Source organism: Lynx canadensis, chromosome D1, assembly GCF_007474595.2.
Source record: "Lynx canadensis isolate LIC74 chromosome D1, mLynCan4.pri.v2, whole genome shotgun sequence".
In the NCBI taxonomy this organism is placed as follows: Eukaryota; Metazoa; Chordata; class Mammalia; order Carnivora; family Felidae; genus Lynx; species Lynx canadensis.
The window spans coordinates 27059645-27072529 of NC_044312.2; the positions used below are offsets into that span (position 1 = coordinate 27059645).

Genomic DNA, 12885 nt, shown 5'->3' on the forward strand with positions numbered 1-12885 from the left:
TTGGCACAAGATCACACTTTAGTTCAGAGACACATTTGCATAAATACTTGAAATGGACCCGCCCCTGCAGGTGCAGCCTGAGACCCTGCACGGCTCTCCACAGTCCTGCAACTCTGCAGCCCTTTAGGCAATGGATTTTAATACTGAAGACAGTTAAGGTCATTTCTGAAGGTGGCTCGGGGGCGCAGCTGTGGAGCTTTGACATTAGCCATCAACCCCATACTCCGAGTCTCTGTTTTACTAATTTTTCCCCCTGAGGTAGATTATTTATTGGGGAAATCAAATAGGAAAAACTTTTTTTCATTTAACTCTACTAGTCCTTTGCAAACAGGCTGAGTCTCCTGTTTGGGTCAATAAGTGCATTTTTTTTTTTTTTAACCTTTTAACCTATGTCCTCTACCTGAACCCATACTAGGTTCAACCCACCAGATAGTAGACTTTAGGATCTGTTGTCCCCGTTCTCTTCTCCGCATTGTGAATTCATGCCGAATTGGAGTGGCCATGGCAATGGCAGGCCTGGGTAGGCCACGCCACCTCCATAGGTAGGGTTGCCACAGTGGGTACCTTTGTCTGCACTCCAGCACCCCAAGTCCATGAACACGAGACTGGCCTCACCCCACTGGATCACAGTGGGCACGGCTGGCTTCCACAGGGCTTGACATCCTCAGGTTTCAGGGCCTCGTTGCAGGTGGCAGAGGCCTGGCCGTGGGGGTCCCGACACTCCACGGTCCGCCGCTGCCGGCCAGCTCCACAGCTGCTGGAGCATTCAGACCAGTCCCCTAGCACCCACTGCGCATTGAGCAGGGGCTGAATGATGTTGGTGGTTGCTCTCTCTTTACTGTTCTGTATGCTGAAGTTCACGTCATTAGGAACAAAGAAGGTATATTTGACTTTGGGAGGAAAGACCTCACCAGGGACAGTCAGGAGCTGCACGGTCAGAGGCTCAGGCAGGGGCCGGAAGCTCTGCAGCCGTTCCAGGGTGGCAATAGAACCACTATATTTAAGGATGGTCCCCTTCACCAAGATGTCCTGTTCTATGGCAGAGATGGCCAGGTTTCCATTGAGCAGGTACTGCCCATCGGCAGTCTTCAATGCCAGGTAGTTGCCATCGTTCTGGACCCCTGGATGGCTCCGTTGTTTCACATCAATGTTAGTGGCACCAGCTGGGATGGTGACAATGTCATTATAGCCGTAACTATGATAGGAACAGAAAGACACCCTTAGGACCAGTGGCTACCCAGCCCAGTGCCTCAGGAAGTTAGCACGCTGGTGACCACGGTGGACAGACACAAACCACCAGCAAATCATCCAAGTAATTGCCCCAAAGTTCCTGATAAATTAGCTGCTGAGGCCAATAGGAATGTTCTGTGCATTGGGATATTCAAGCGTTTTTGCTTTGCCTGGTAACTCTGTTTCAAATGCTTGGAGTTTAGATGTGTGGATCTGGACATCAGCAGAGAGGAAGATATTCCAGAAGGGTTCGCAAAGCTGCATCAGTGCTGCCAAACCTGGCCGCTCTTGGCTCAAGTGAGATCTCGAAACACTTTTAGCTCCTTGCATTGGTATATAACTTTGCTTGGCAACTTTCATACTCAAAGCTCAAACCCATGTGGAAAAATCTGTTCCACACACCCGTTCCAGAATCCAACCAGGGTGGACATCTCACTCTACCTCTTAGAGCCAATCAGTCCCTAGTATTTGGTTAAAAGGGCCCCAGGGCAGGAGCCAGAGTGATAAATGCTGCTTCTAGTTGCCTTCCTCCGGTGTGTCCAGACAGCATGAGCTGTGTGCTTCTGAGAAGATAAGGAATGTGTTTCTTTCTCTCTTTCTCTTTCTCTTTCTCTCTCTCTTCCTCTTTCTCTTCCTCTCTCTCTTTCTCTTTCTTTCTTTCTTTCTTTCTTTCTTTCTTTCTTCTTTCAAGTTTATTTTGAGAGAGAGAGAGAGAGAGCAAGCATGAGTGTGTGAGGGTAAGGGGCAGAAAGAGAGGGAGAGAAAGAGATTCCCAGGAAGGCTTTGCACTGGCAGCATGAAGCCTGACATGGGGCTCAAACTCACAAACCATGAGATCATGACCTGAGCCAAAATCAAGGGTTAGATGCTTAACCAACTGAGCCACCCACGCACCCCGGGGAACATGTTTCAACTCTACTGTAGGTCTAGGGCTTTATGTGGGTTGGAAAAACCTTAGTTTTTAGTCTTCTCTTCTGGGGCAAAAGTGCTCGTGTTACATAGGCTGGGAAGAAAGCAAAGAAGGTTGAGGACAGGCGGTCAGTTCTGTGCTACTCTTGCCTTTCTATCCACTCAGGCTAGCCACTTAGTTTAGGGCAGCTCTGAAAGAATCCACAGCCCCATATGTCTAATGCCTAAGAGAAAACCAGCTAACGGACCCAGTATCTGAATATCTCACACCACATGCTTCTTTTTTCTATATCCTTTGAGTTTAAATTTGAAGACTGCCAAGTTGTCTGCTGTAGGCTGGTTTTGTTCTCTGAGCCCGATAAGGTGAGAGATAGTGAGAGACAGACAGGGGCACAGTGTGGCCGTGTAACATATGCCCTTGCCATTCCTCTCCGGGAATTGTATGCCACGGCAGGAAAAAAATAGCGCAGGATTAAGACACCTGGGTTCTCTTCCCAGCTGTCATTAACTATCAGTGTGACCTTAGGAGCATCATGTGATTTTTTCATGCCTTAGTTTCTTTATCTGTAAATGGGGAATAATAGTATTGGCCATCTGATCTTATTTTAGGAATCAAATGAGGCTACAGGGATAAAAGCACTTAAATACTAGTTTTATGAACTTATGGCTTTAAGATGTGACAAAGCATCCAGAGTTGTCAGATTCATGAAAGCCCTAAGGCCACCAAGACCCGCCCCCTCTTTGTACTCCTTTCTGAAAGATCCACCTGAAGAAAGGGTGGGACTCACCAGGTGTAGGGTGAGATGTCCTTCCCAAAACAGGCCTGGGAGAGCTGCTTTCTGGCCAAGGCCCTGGTTAGTCAGCATAGCTGTATTGCTGGTTGACTCAGAGCTGATACACCCCTATCCTCGGGGCCTCTGGCTGCCCTGTGCACCGTCCTCTCTATGGGTCAGACACTATGCCAAGGGTTCCGCCCATCTCATGACTTGTTATAATGATTCTGAGATAGGGGGGCCTCCCAATGCTTTACAGAGAAACTACAGCTCAGTGCTGCGTGGGTATTAACTGGCCGCTACAGTCCACACTTAGGCCGATGTGATTCTAAAGCCTGTCCAGCTCTTCTAGAACCCAGGCACAGGACTGTGGGTGATACTCACCTGGAGGGGTTGAGGGAACCAGACACCTTCCTGCAGGAATTGCCTTTGCCCCCACACACACCACATTTGTCCAACTTCCTAGGTGAGTCCACTACATGGTCACAGCCAGCCTTGACGCACTGGCCACGGACACAGATGGCCAGAGTCTCAGGCCCACAAAGGGTGCCATCGATCACCTGCAGTGGGGAGAGGGAGGGCAACAGAGGGCATGGTGTGCACAGAGGGAGCCCACAGGTGGGGTCGAACCAGGTGGCCTTGCTCCCCACCCGTAGTTCTGAGCTCCAGCAGGATTCTCACCTTGGCCTCAAACACTTTGAACTCACTCCTTCCCCGGGCTCGGCAGAATAACTTGCAGCGGTCCCGGGGGGACACCCCTGCGTACTTGGGGACCCACTGTAGGAGGTTCCCATCCATGTCCGTGTAATTGTAGGCATTGTACTTCTCACACTGCTGCTCTCTGAAGCTTTTCCCTACAAAGAGTAAGAAATTACATGGAGGTAACATGGCTTGCTAGAGCAGAGACGACCCAGCACCAGAAATGCCAGGATTCAGAGCCCCTTTATTCCTCCTGGTTTTGACCCAATCCCAGGACACAGGTCCAGTGTCATCTGGGCTCAACATTCCTAGACTCCCCCAATCTAGGTCCATGTGGCAAGGTAAGGATAAATGTCTTTTCCATTTGGGGAAGATACCAATTTTATCTTATAAATGAATAAACTTAGTAGTTACAGGGGACAACTCAGTAAGCTTGAATGCTCCATGGAGTATATTTTTGGGACCCTGCTAATTGTGCTCTATTTTGACTTCCTTGGTGACATTGGACATGTATCCAAGAACTCTTAGATCTATCTCTGGTTCTGATCTTGCCCCTATTCCTCACCGGCTATAGTTCTGGCTGTCTCTGGAGGGACCTCCATTTGTAGTAGTGAGATTACCTCCAGCTCAGCAAAAGCCCAACTCCATGTGGCTTCTCCATTAACTGGTTTAGTTTGCACTTGGGATACTGCCATATTCTGCTGTGACACTGGAGTCAGGTTTCTGCTGAACATTTGAGCGTCTACATCCACTATTTCCAACCTGTTGTTAAGTCCTACACCCTATTCAGGACAATCTGTGATTTTAAGTGTCTCCTTCCCACTCTCACCATCTGAGTCCACCTCCCACGAGCAGAGGCATTGCGGTTTCATGTGAGACCTAGTTCCCAGCCTCCTCTCCCATCCTGCTACATGCTGCTTCCAGAACAATCTGTCAGGAGTAACATATGTTGTTGTTGTTGTTGTTGTTGTTGTTTTTACCCCACAATCCTGAAATTAAACCTGCTCTTAATACCGAGGTTCTCCACCCTAGCTGTACATCTGCATGGCCTGTGGACACTTTTCATAACACAGATGGCCATGCCCTACTCCTGAGATTCTGACTCAATGCACCTGAGCAGTCTGGGCCTCTGTGTTTCAAAAAGCTTCCCTGATGGACAGGCAGTGCAGAGAATCTCCAGATACCATTTTTAGCTTTCACAAACCTTTGTTGTGTAGCTTTGAAGGGCTAGTATGCTGCTTGACTCCACCTGAGTGAATCCTAGCCCCTCTCAAACCTTTCCCATCTCCTCCCTGGCACACATCCTCCTACACCTCATTCCTATCTCCATTGTACAGGCCCTGCTCAGCCCTAACTCCCTGTGAAGGTTCAGACTAGCTCAGGCTTTTCCTTGCTCCGAATTCTTCATAAGTCTAGGGGTCTAGGCCTCGTAGATTAGGCTTTAATTGCTTTGTAAAAGGCAGGTGGATCTCTAACTAGACCGCAAGTCCTTTGAGGACATGTCTTGTGCATTTTTATAAGGTCATTTATAACACCTATTATAGTTTGAGCCACACAAGAGGCACTAAAAACCACTTGATTGAGAGGATGGACCCTGGTGCATCCTGAGATCATACTATCACCATGTCTACCTTGTGCCTTATAGTCATCCCTTCTCCTTTGTCTCTCCTTCTCTTTACCCCACATGCCAGGCAAATTCTCATGATTCCAGGGCAAAATTTCTAGAGCCTCATGCCATTGTTGATCCCTCATGCCATTGCAAAACTGCAAAGCCTACAGATTCCCTCATTAGACACCAACCCAATGTCAGTGTGTCTTTGCACTTGGATGAATCTCCCTTAAAACTCTGCTTGTCTTTTGCTGCCTGCCAAAATTTCCTGGAGCTGCACAAGGGGGAGTTGGATGGGATGGTGGGGAAAAATGTCTAATGACTCCCTCTCACCAGTTCTGCTGCTACCCCTGCTGCCTCTGAGTTAACATGTGTGCTTTCTAGGGGGAACTAGGGGGTAGGAATATATGCCAACTAGAGGTGGTGCTGCTCCCTGGTAAGGTTCCATTAGGCAGTTGCCATGGCCCCAAGGGAAGATGGGCAACTCTTCTCAGAAGGAATGTGCACTAGAATCAGATTCAGAAACCCTCCCTCCGCCCTAGGCTGAATGTTGGCTGGAAAGACAGTGGAGGTTTGGCTCTGACAGTTGCTTTGGAAAACACTTCTATTCTGCACACAGACGAGGGTTCAGATGCCTCCAGGAGGATTAGTATCCTAGACTCTTGCCTCTCTGCAGAGCTCCCCCCAACCCCCTGAATGAGTTTGGTTGGGAATGACATCCTCTATTTACACATCTTAGAAGACAAGGGAAATTTCTTTCCTTGACTTTGCTATGCTCTCCCAGCCCAAGTGAGAGCTGTCTAGGGGCCACTAAGCTTTGCCCTAAAATTTGGTGTCTTGCAGAGTCCATTCATATCTGGATCTCAGGAAAGCTCTGCATCCCCAGGAGACCCACCCTACTTCTTGTCTGGGGATTTGCTGCAGTGACAACAGTCGTGGCCATCAGTGGTCATTACCATCAGGGGGGCATTCCTCTGTGTGGCAGGACTGATACTTAGCTCTCCGACCCAGGCAGTATCTTCCTCCATTCTGAGGCTCAGGGTCCTTGCATTCACGATGTGAAAACTGTACTCCTCCTCCACAGGTCCGGGAACATTCTCCCCAGGGTCCCCATGGGGCCCAGCCTCCATCCACTACAGCCTGAAACACACAAGGCCACACTAAATCAGGAGAAGAGGTGAGGAGGCCTCAGCTGTCAGTGTAACAGGGGCCATGGCCCTGACCTCCTCACCTAGCTATGTTCATAATAATGGTGGGTGTTGTTCAGTAAGCTTCCCTAATCATTTGTTTAATGACTGTGTGATTTGCTTGGTTATCGTCTTCTTGAACATGGAGGCTGTGTGGGACTTGTTCACTGCTGACTCCCCTGTGTCTAAAACAGTGTCTTGCTGTTAGTAAGGTGCTTGGTATTAGTTGTTGAATGAAACAACATTTTATGGGAATAAGGTTGTGTCTAATGCAGCAGTTCTCCATCTGGGCCAATTTTATCCTCTGGAGACATTTGGCAATGTTTGAAGACATTTTAGTTGTCACAACTGGGGAGGGCATATGCTGCTGGCCTCTAGTGGATAGAGGATGGGGTGCTGCTAAAAATATCCAACAATGAACATCTAACAATGACGAAGACATCCTCCGCTTCCACCCCCCAACCAAGACTTATGCAGCTCCAAATGTCTCTAGGGCCGAGGTTGAGAAGTCCTGGTTTAAAGTAATAATTGCTGGGAACTGTTGCTATCTGTCTACCAGCTACCAGTTCCAGTGGTAGGATAATGTCCGGGAAATAGAGTTGCTTCTATTTTACAATCAACCTGGGAGAACAGAGCTTTGCCCTTGATAGGTTCATAGAGTTTTCAAAAGCAAAATAATTTTTTAAAATGACAAAAGTATTATTTACTTATGTAAAAAAAGAAAAACCCAGAAAAGTATAAAAGAGAAAATAACACTTAAAAAAAACAAACAAACAAACACTACCCAGGGTGCCTGGGTGGCTTAGTTGGTTAAGTGTCCGACTTTGGGTCAGGTCATGATTTCTTGGTTCGTTCAGTTTGAGCCCTGCATTGGGCTCTGTGCTGACAGCTCAGAGCCTGGAGCCTGCTTCGGATTCTGTGTCTCCTTCTCTCTCTGCCTCTCCCCTGCTCTCTCTCTCTTTAAAAAAATAAACATTAATTTAAAAAATTAAAAAAAAATACCACTGCCCAAATAAAACCACTGATGTAATTTTCACTGATAACTCCTTATACTTTTGCTCTGGATAATAATAAAGATGCGATGTTTTTACTTTACATACTTCTGATTCTGTCATATAGTGTTTTATGAACTGTTTTCTGTGTTTAAAAATAGATGGTAAACATCATCCCATGATCATTCCTTGTCAAAGTCTCCCTGCATTGAGTTTGGCTCTGGTGCTGGGGAACATTGGATAGACCCCCTCCCCTCTCCTCAGTAATGCGTGAAGCACATGCTATGGGCGATGGGGGTGGGGGTCAGTACCTAGAAGAGAAGCTTAGTGTTTGAATGGGGAGGATAAGTGGCTGAGGATGAATCCGTGAATCCTGCCCTGGTTCGAGCTTAGATAGAGTGTGGCTTACCTGGCCTGAGCCCGCTCCTGAGCCTCAGTGCAAAGGACATGCCACTGAGGATAGTCCTCTGGACAGAGAGTGCTCAGGCCACCCCGGTGATTCAGTGCTGGACCGGGACCAGGCTGCAAAACTCAGCGGATGCTGTTTCATAGGCAGGCTCCGTGACTCGCAGTAAGAGAAATGTGATCAGCCTCACGGTTTGGAAGTATTAAAAGCAGGGCAAAGAAGGAAATCATTTAAAAACTCTTGCTGGCATAGCCTTGGTTTTTCTTGTAAGTTTACTCTGTCCCAGGCCAAGTTTTCTCTGCCGGTCAGAAACAGCTTTGATTCCTTCTCCCCTCTTGATTATGGAATTCTCACAATTAATCTCATTCTCCTGACCTCTGATTATGAATGCAGCTCAGACACAGGAAGGATATGGATACCTTTCCCTCAGTTCTTGAGTGTTCCTCTTCTGTTATCACTCTATCTGTTTGTAATGGAATTCATGATGGCCTCCCTCTATTGAATGGTGAAGTTCTGGCCTTTGTGCTGGAATGCTTCATACCTATCACCAATCCTCACAAGCCTTCAAGTCAACCCCAAAGCAATTACCAAGGGGGAGTTCCCAAAATGCCCTGACAACTGGTGGTGTCATCCATCTGCCACCATCTGTCATTCGAGAGTACAGCCTCCGAAGAGTTCCTCTTGAGTTTGGGTAAATATGCTTTGCTTTGTTTGCTAAAAGATGAGTGATTTTACTTAGAGGTCATGGTTGCAGCCTAGCCCAAAGTCTCTCAGTTCATGGCCCTCAAGTGTGGTTTCCTCCTTGAAAACAGCCTCCCCCTCCCTCTCCTTCCACACCCCCAAGTGGCTGTCCCTCACCTTGGGCCTGTCCACTTCCTCCTCAGGCAGACAGCTGCCATCCCAGCAGAGGTGCCCAGGCCCACAGGGCGTTCCATCAGCCCATGGCAGGCTGCCGTTCTTCGTGTGGCAAAGGGGCTCAGCACCATCCATGTGGCACCACAGCTGGGCGCAGATGTCCTGCGCAGAGGTGTTGGGGCAGTGGCGGAAACCCAGCCCAAAGATCTGCTTGCACTGTTGGTCCAGCTCATACAGGGCCCTGCGGCCTGGGAGGTCTGTCGGGAGGGGCAGGGCTGAGGTGGGAGCATCCAGGAGACAGTCTCCTGAGAAATGGAGGAAAGCAGAAGAACAAGAATGAGAAGCAGGAGTTTCCCGCTCTCAGCTCTCCAGAGCCTCCCACATTACACTCCCACATTATTGCTGAGGTTGAAGGCCCAGCCATCGTAGTTTATTTGACAAGCTAAAAACTGTCAATACTCAATCATCTACATGAGCCTATCCCATTTTTGACTATCAGTAGTAAACATTTTACTAGGATTGAATTTTTTTTGTTGTCATCCAGAACATCTTGAATACATTCAGTGTTCACCTAGGGAAGGCCAGCTAGCTGACATACTAATTTACATCACATATAATTGGGGATGTAAATGTGCTCTCAAAAACCATGGCATGCAAAATAAAGTCAAAGGATTGGTGTTTGGATAATCTACTATTTTTGTATCATAGGTGTCCCTATCTTCTTCAATGAGAACAACCACAAATAAATTATGTTTTCAGTGCTTTGCCCAATAAGTCAAACTGTTTCGACCAGGCCACCCCTCTCCCCCATCCCCCTTGCGCTTGCTCTCACACCACTCATTCCCTGCCTCTTTGCCATTTCTAAGCTGCCGCATGATCTATGCCTCCAGTCCGGATGCTCTACTCTCTCCTCTGTACTACATTCTTCCATCCCTTCGAGCTCTGTTCAAGCCCACCTCTTCCAGGTAAACCTTCTCAGACTAATTCTACCTGCTCTGTGACTAAATTAGCCCAGCACACTGGCCGCTAGAAGATAGGGCAAGGAAGAGCATGCCTTGTGAGGATGGTTAGCCTGCCATAGCACGGGAGGTTGGGTGAGGAACGCATCTCTGGTGTCTTCTATCCTAAACGTCTCTGATGCTTTGTGAAGGAGCTCAGCCAGAAACAGCGCAGGTGCCAATGGCAATCTAGCAATCCAGGAGGTGGGCTGGGCAGACCTCAACCACCAGCAGCTGGCCAGAAAGAAGCAGGGAGAAGCTGGAGGGACACCTACCGTGCCCGCCGTCCAGGAGCTCCGTGAGGTACATGGCACTGCAGGGAGACCAGGGCAATGTCTTGTTTAGGTGGACGAAGAGGGGTGCCATCATGTGGTGTTTGCCCATGGGCCCAAAGAGCCGTGCACAGGGCTTGGAGTCGTCGTGGGGCATGCTGAGGACGTGCCCTGGGGTAAAGAGAGACCTGAAGTCCACCCTAACTGGCCTCCACTGCCCTCCACTCCGCCCTGCCCCTCCCTGAGGGCTCCTCACAAGGCCCAGCACCAACCCAACCCCCTCTTGTAAGACAGTTACCCTCTGCTGACAGAAGAAGGCATCTCAAGGGCTAACCAGTCACCGGCTCCTCATGGGAACAGCCATGCCCCTGTTCCTTAAAGATTTTTGTTTCAGGCTTCACTCTGGGCTTTTCTCTCTTGGGAAGCTTTCTCAGAATACTGAGGAACATTGATTTCCCTTTGTTTTCTGCCTCAGCCTGTCCTAAATTCACATGCACCTCAATGATTTGCTTGCTTATGCAGTGCCAATGGATCTTCCCAGAGTTCTTACCACTTAGCTCTGGCAAAGCATCGCAACTCGACCTGAGCATTTGTTTCATTTGGCATTTTGCTGGTGACCTCTGCTGATGGTCCAAGACCCTATTTTAATATTATGGCCTCATGCTCAGGGTGGCAATGGAGAAAGCACAGTATCTATTTGCATATAATCAGTCTGTCCTAATTCTGGGTAGAACCTGGCCGTGTGTGAGATCTGCACTCCTTAGACCCTGGGCTGGCCTGGATTTGGAAGAGGCAGATCCCTCTGACACAGTACAGTAGACGTGGCATGGCAAGTCTTACCTAGCTCGTGGGCCAGAGTGTAGGCTGCCTGGAGCCCCTCATCCTCGATCACGGAGCAGCTCTTGTTAGGGTCACAGATTGTGCCAATGTCCGCCACACCCAGGGTGTCACACATCCCCTCCTTCCCACAAAAGTTCTGCTTGGCAGAGAGAGAGAGGGCATGAGAACAGACATCGAACAGAACATCTTCCTGTTTCTGCTCTTCCTGAGTTGAAGGAAAATTTTTAAGCCAAAGGCCCTGTTTCTTCACAAAGGCCAATCGTGTGAGGAAACCCATTTCTTTTTCTGTGTTGGTGTGTCCTGGGGCCAGCTTGTTTTGGAAGGCAGGGTAGCACAGGGGTTATGAGTACTGACCTGCAGCAAGACTGTGTAGGCTTGACTATGAGTGTTACCACTGTGTGGCCGATCTGTGCCTCAGTTTCCTCAGTTGTGAAATGGGGCTTTGTGGGGCTGCTGTGAGGACTGAAGACATCAAGAGTGCCTGATACATGTTATTAGAGTCTTCAGCCTTTGGGAAGCTCTGTTTCAATTTACCAGATAGGAGGGCAGGCCTGCCTCCTGGTTTGGAGGTTACCAAATCTCCGGTTACCTGCCTCTGTGTTTAACAACCACTGCAGATGGCTCTCCTCTCTTCGTTCCAACTCCCGATCTCTTACTGGGCAGTGTGAGCACATTTCCTCTTGTTATGACCTCAGCAGACAGCTGGTCACAAACTTTTGGAAAAGGGCCCTTGCAAGATTCCTGTCCTTCCCCTGCAAATACCTCACACTTGTCCTCATGACCTCCCCCTCGTCGTCGTTCGGCACATGAGGCTCCTGGCGTCCAGCTGGGGCCAGCAGGGAGACATTTCCCATGTTTGGGCAGGCCTTAGTGGCCCTCCCTTTTGATCCGCCCATCCCGCCTCCCTTCCTCCCTGGGGTTTCTGGAGCCAGCCCACAAACCTGTCTGGTGAGCAGAATGGCTGTGTCAAAGTGTTCCGGGTGCCGGTCGCTGGGCTGGTTGAAACGCCGCTGCCAGTTGCAGAAGTTACGCAGGGTAAGGCCACCATTGTCAGACACTTCTGGGCCCCACTTTTCATCTTCCACGATCAGCACTTTTACCACCATCAGGTTGATGGAGTTTCTAATGCTGGGGTGCTTGTAGATTCGGGCTGCCACAGACATTAGTGTCAGGACGTGGTTCTGTTGGGAAGAAGGGGGCAGGTCGAGGGGAGGGTTACATCTCCTGGCCTGTTGCCTGCCCACTGCCACCACCCCTTGATATGCGTCCTGTGTGCCAGGCTCTGTGCTGAGCGCTGGATTTGCGGCATGTTGCTGAAGACTCACAGAACCCCTGAGGCCCTGGCGTTATATTCCTTCATTTTACCTGTAAGAAAATTGAGGCTCAGTAACTGACCCAGAACACAAAGCTAATGAGTATACTGCCAGCATTTGAACCCAGATGGCCTGGTTCCAAAACTTGTGCATTTAACATCTTGACCAGCCGCAGGTGACTCCGTAAATCTAAAGTTTAAATGCAATAAAATTAAAGTTACAGTTCCTCTGTCACACTGGCTACAGTTCAAGCACATCAGTAGCCATCTATGGCTCAAGGCTTCTGTATTAAACTCAGCAGACAGAACATTTCCATCATCACAGAAAGTCCTATTGGACCGCACTGATTATTCTACCTTAACGTTGACATCAACCGCCTCTGTGCCAGCCACCCCCATCCCCTCTCTGTTCTCAGCCCAGAAGCAATTGTTTGAGTGTTCAAGGTTAGTAGAATGTGCCCCTTAGAATCTAGTTGAGCATTTTCCTGGTGCCTGTTGGGTAACTTCTACTTTTCAGGATGGCCACTGTTAGCCTGCAGATTGCTCCAATAATCACTACTAACAGTAGCCAGCCTGCACCAGTCACCAGACCCACACCTTACTCGATGCTCATGCTAACTCTGTGCGGTAGACGCTGTCACCCCCATTTTACGAATTAGGGAGTAGAGGTTCACACAAGTCAAACAAGCTGCCTAAGGTCACACAGCTCTTAAAGCCGGGACACCAGCCCAAGCACGTCTGTCTCTGGGGTCTACACCCTTTGCGTTAAGTTTCCCAGTGCTTGACTGCTGGTTTCTAGACAA

At 48.9% G+C, this 12885-nt stretch overlaps 1 protein-coding gene and 1 long non-coding RNA gene across 2 annotated transcripts in view; one reads left to right on the plus strand and one right to left on the minus strand.

Moving 5' to 3' along the window:
* ADAMTS8 (ADAM metallopeptidase with thrombospondin type 1 motif 8) overlaps positions 1-12885 on the minus strand; it is a 21104-nt gene continuing 8219 nt past the window's right edge. The window contains exons 2-9 of the mRNA XM_030333422.1: positions 11712-11951; positions 10771-10906; positions 9934-10101; positions 8664-8965; positions 6177-6360; positions 3594-3766; positions 3297-3472; positions 1-1195 (exon numbers count right to left, since the gene is read on the minus strand). Of these exons, the coding sequence (XP_030189282.1) occupies positions 625-1195; positions 3297-3472; positions 3594-3766; positions 6177-6360; positions 8664-8965; positions 9934-10101; positions 10771-10906; positions 11712-11951 (1950 nt within the window). The 3' untranslated portion in view covers positions 1-624. The remainder of the gene's footprint in view (positions 1196-3296; positions 3473-3593; positions 3767-6176; positions 6361-8663; positions 8966-9933; positions 10102-10770; positions 10907-11711; positions 11952-12885) is intronic.
* LOC115525976 overlaps positions 7535-12885 on the plus strand; it is a 20797-nt gene continuing 15446 nt past the window's right edge. Inside the window, exon 1 of the long non-coding RNA XR_003972503.1 lies at positions 7535-7546. This is a non-coding gene — a long non-coding RNA (uncharacterized LOC115525976). The remainder of the gene's footprint in view (positions 7547-12885) is intronic.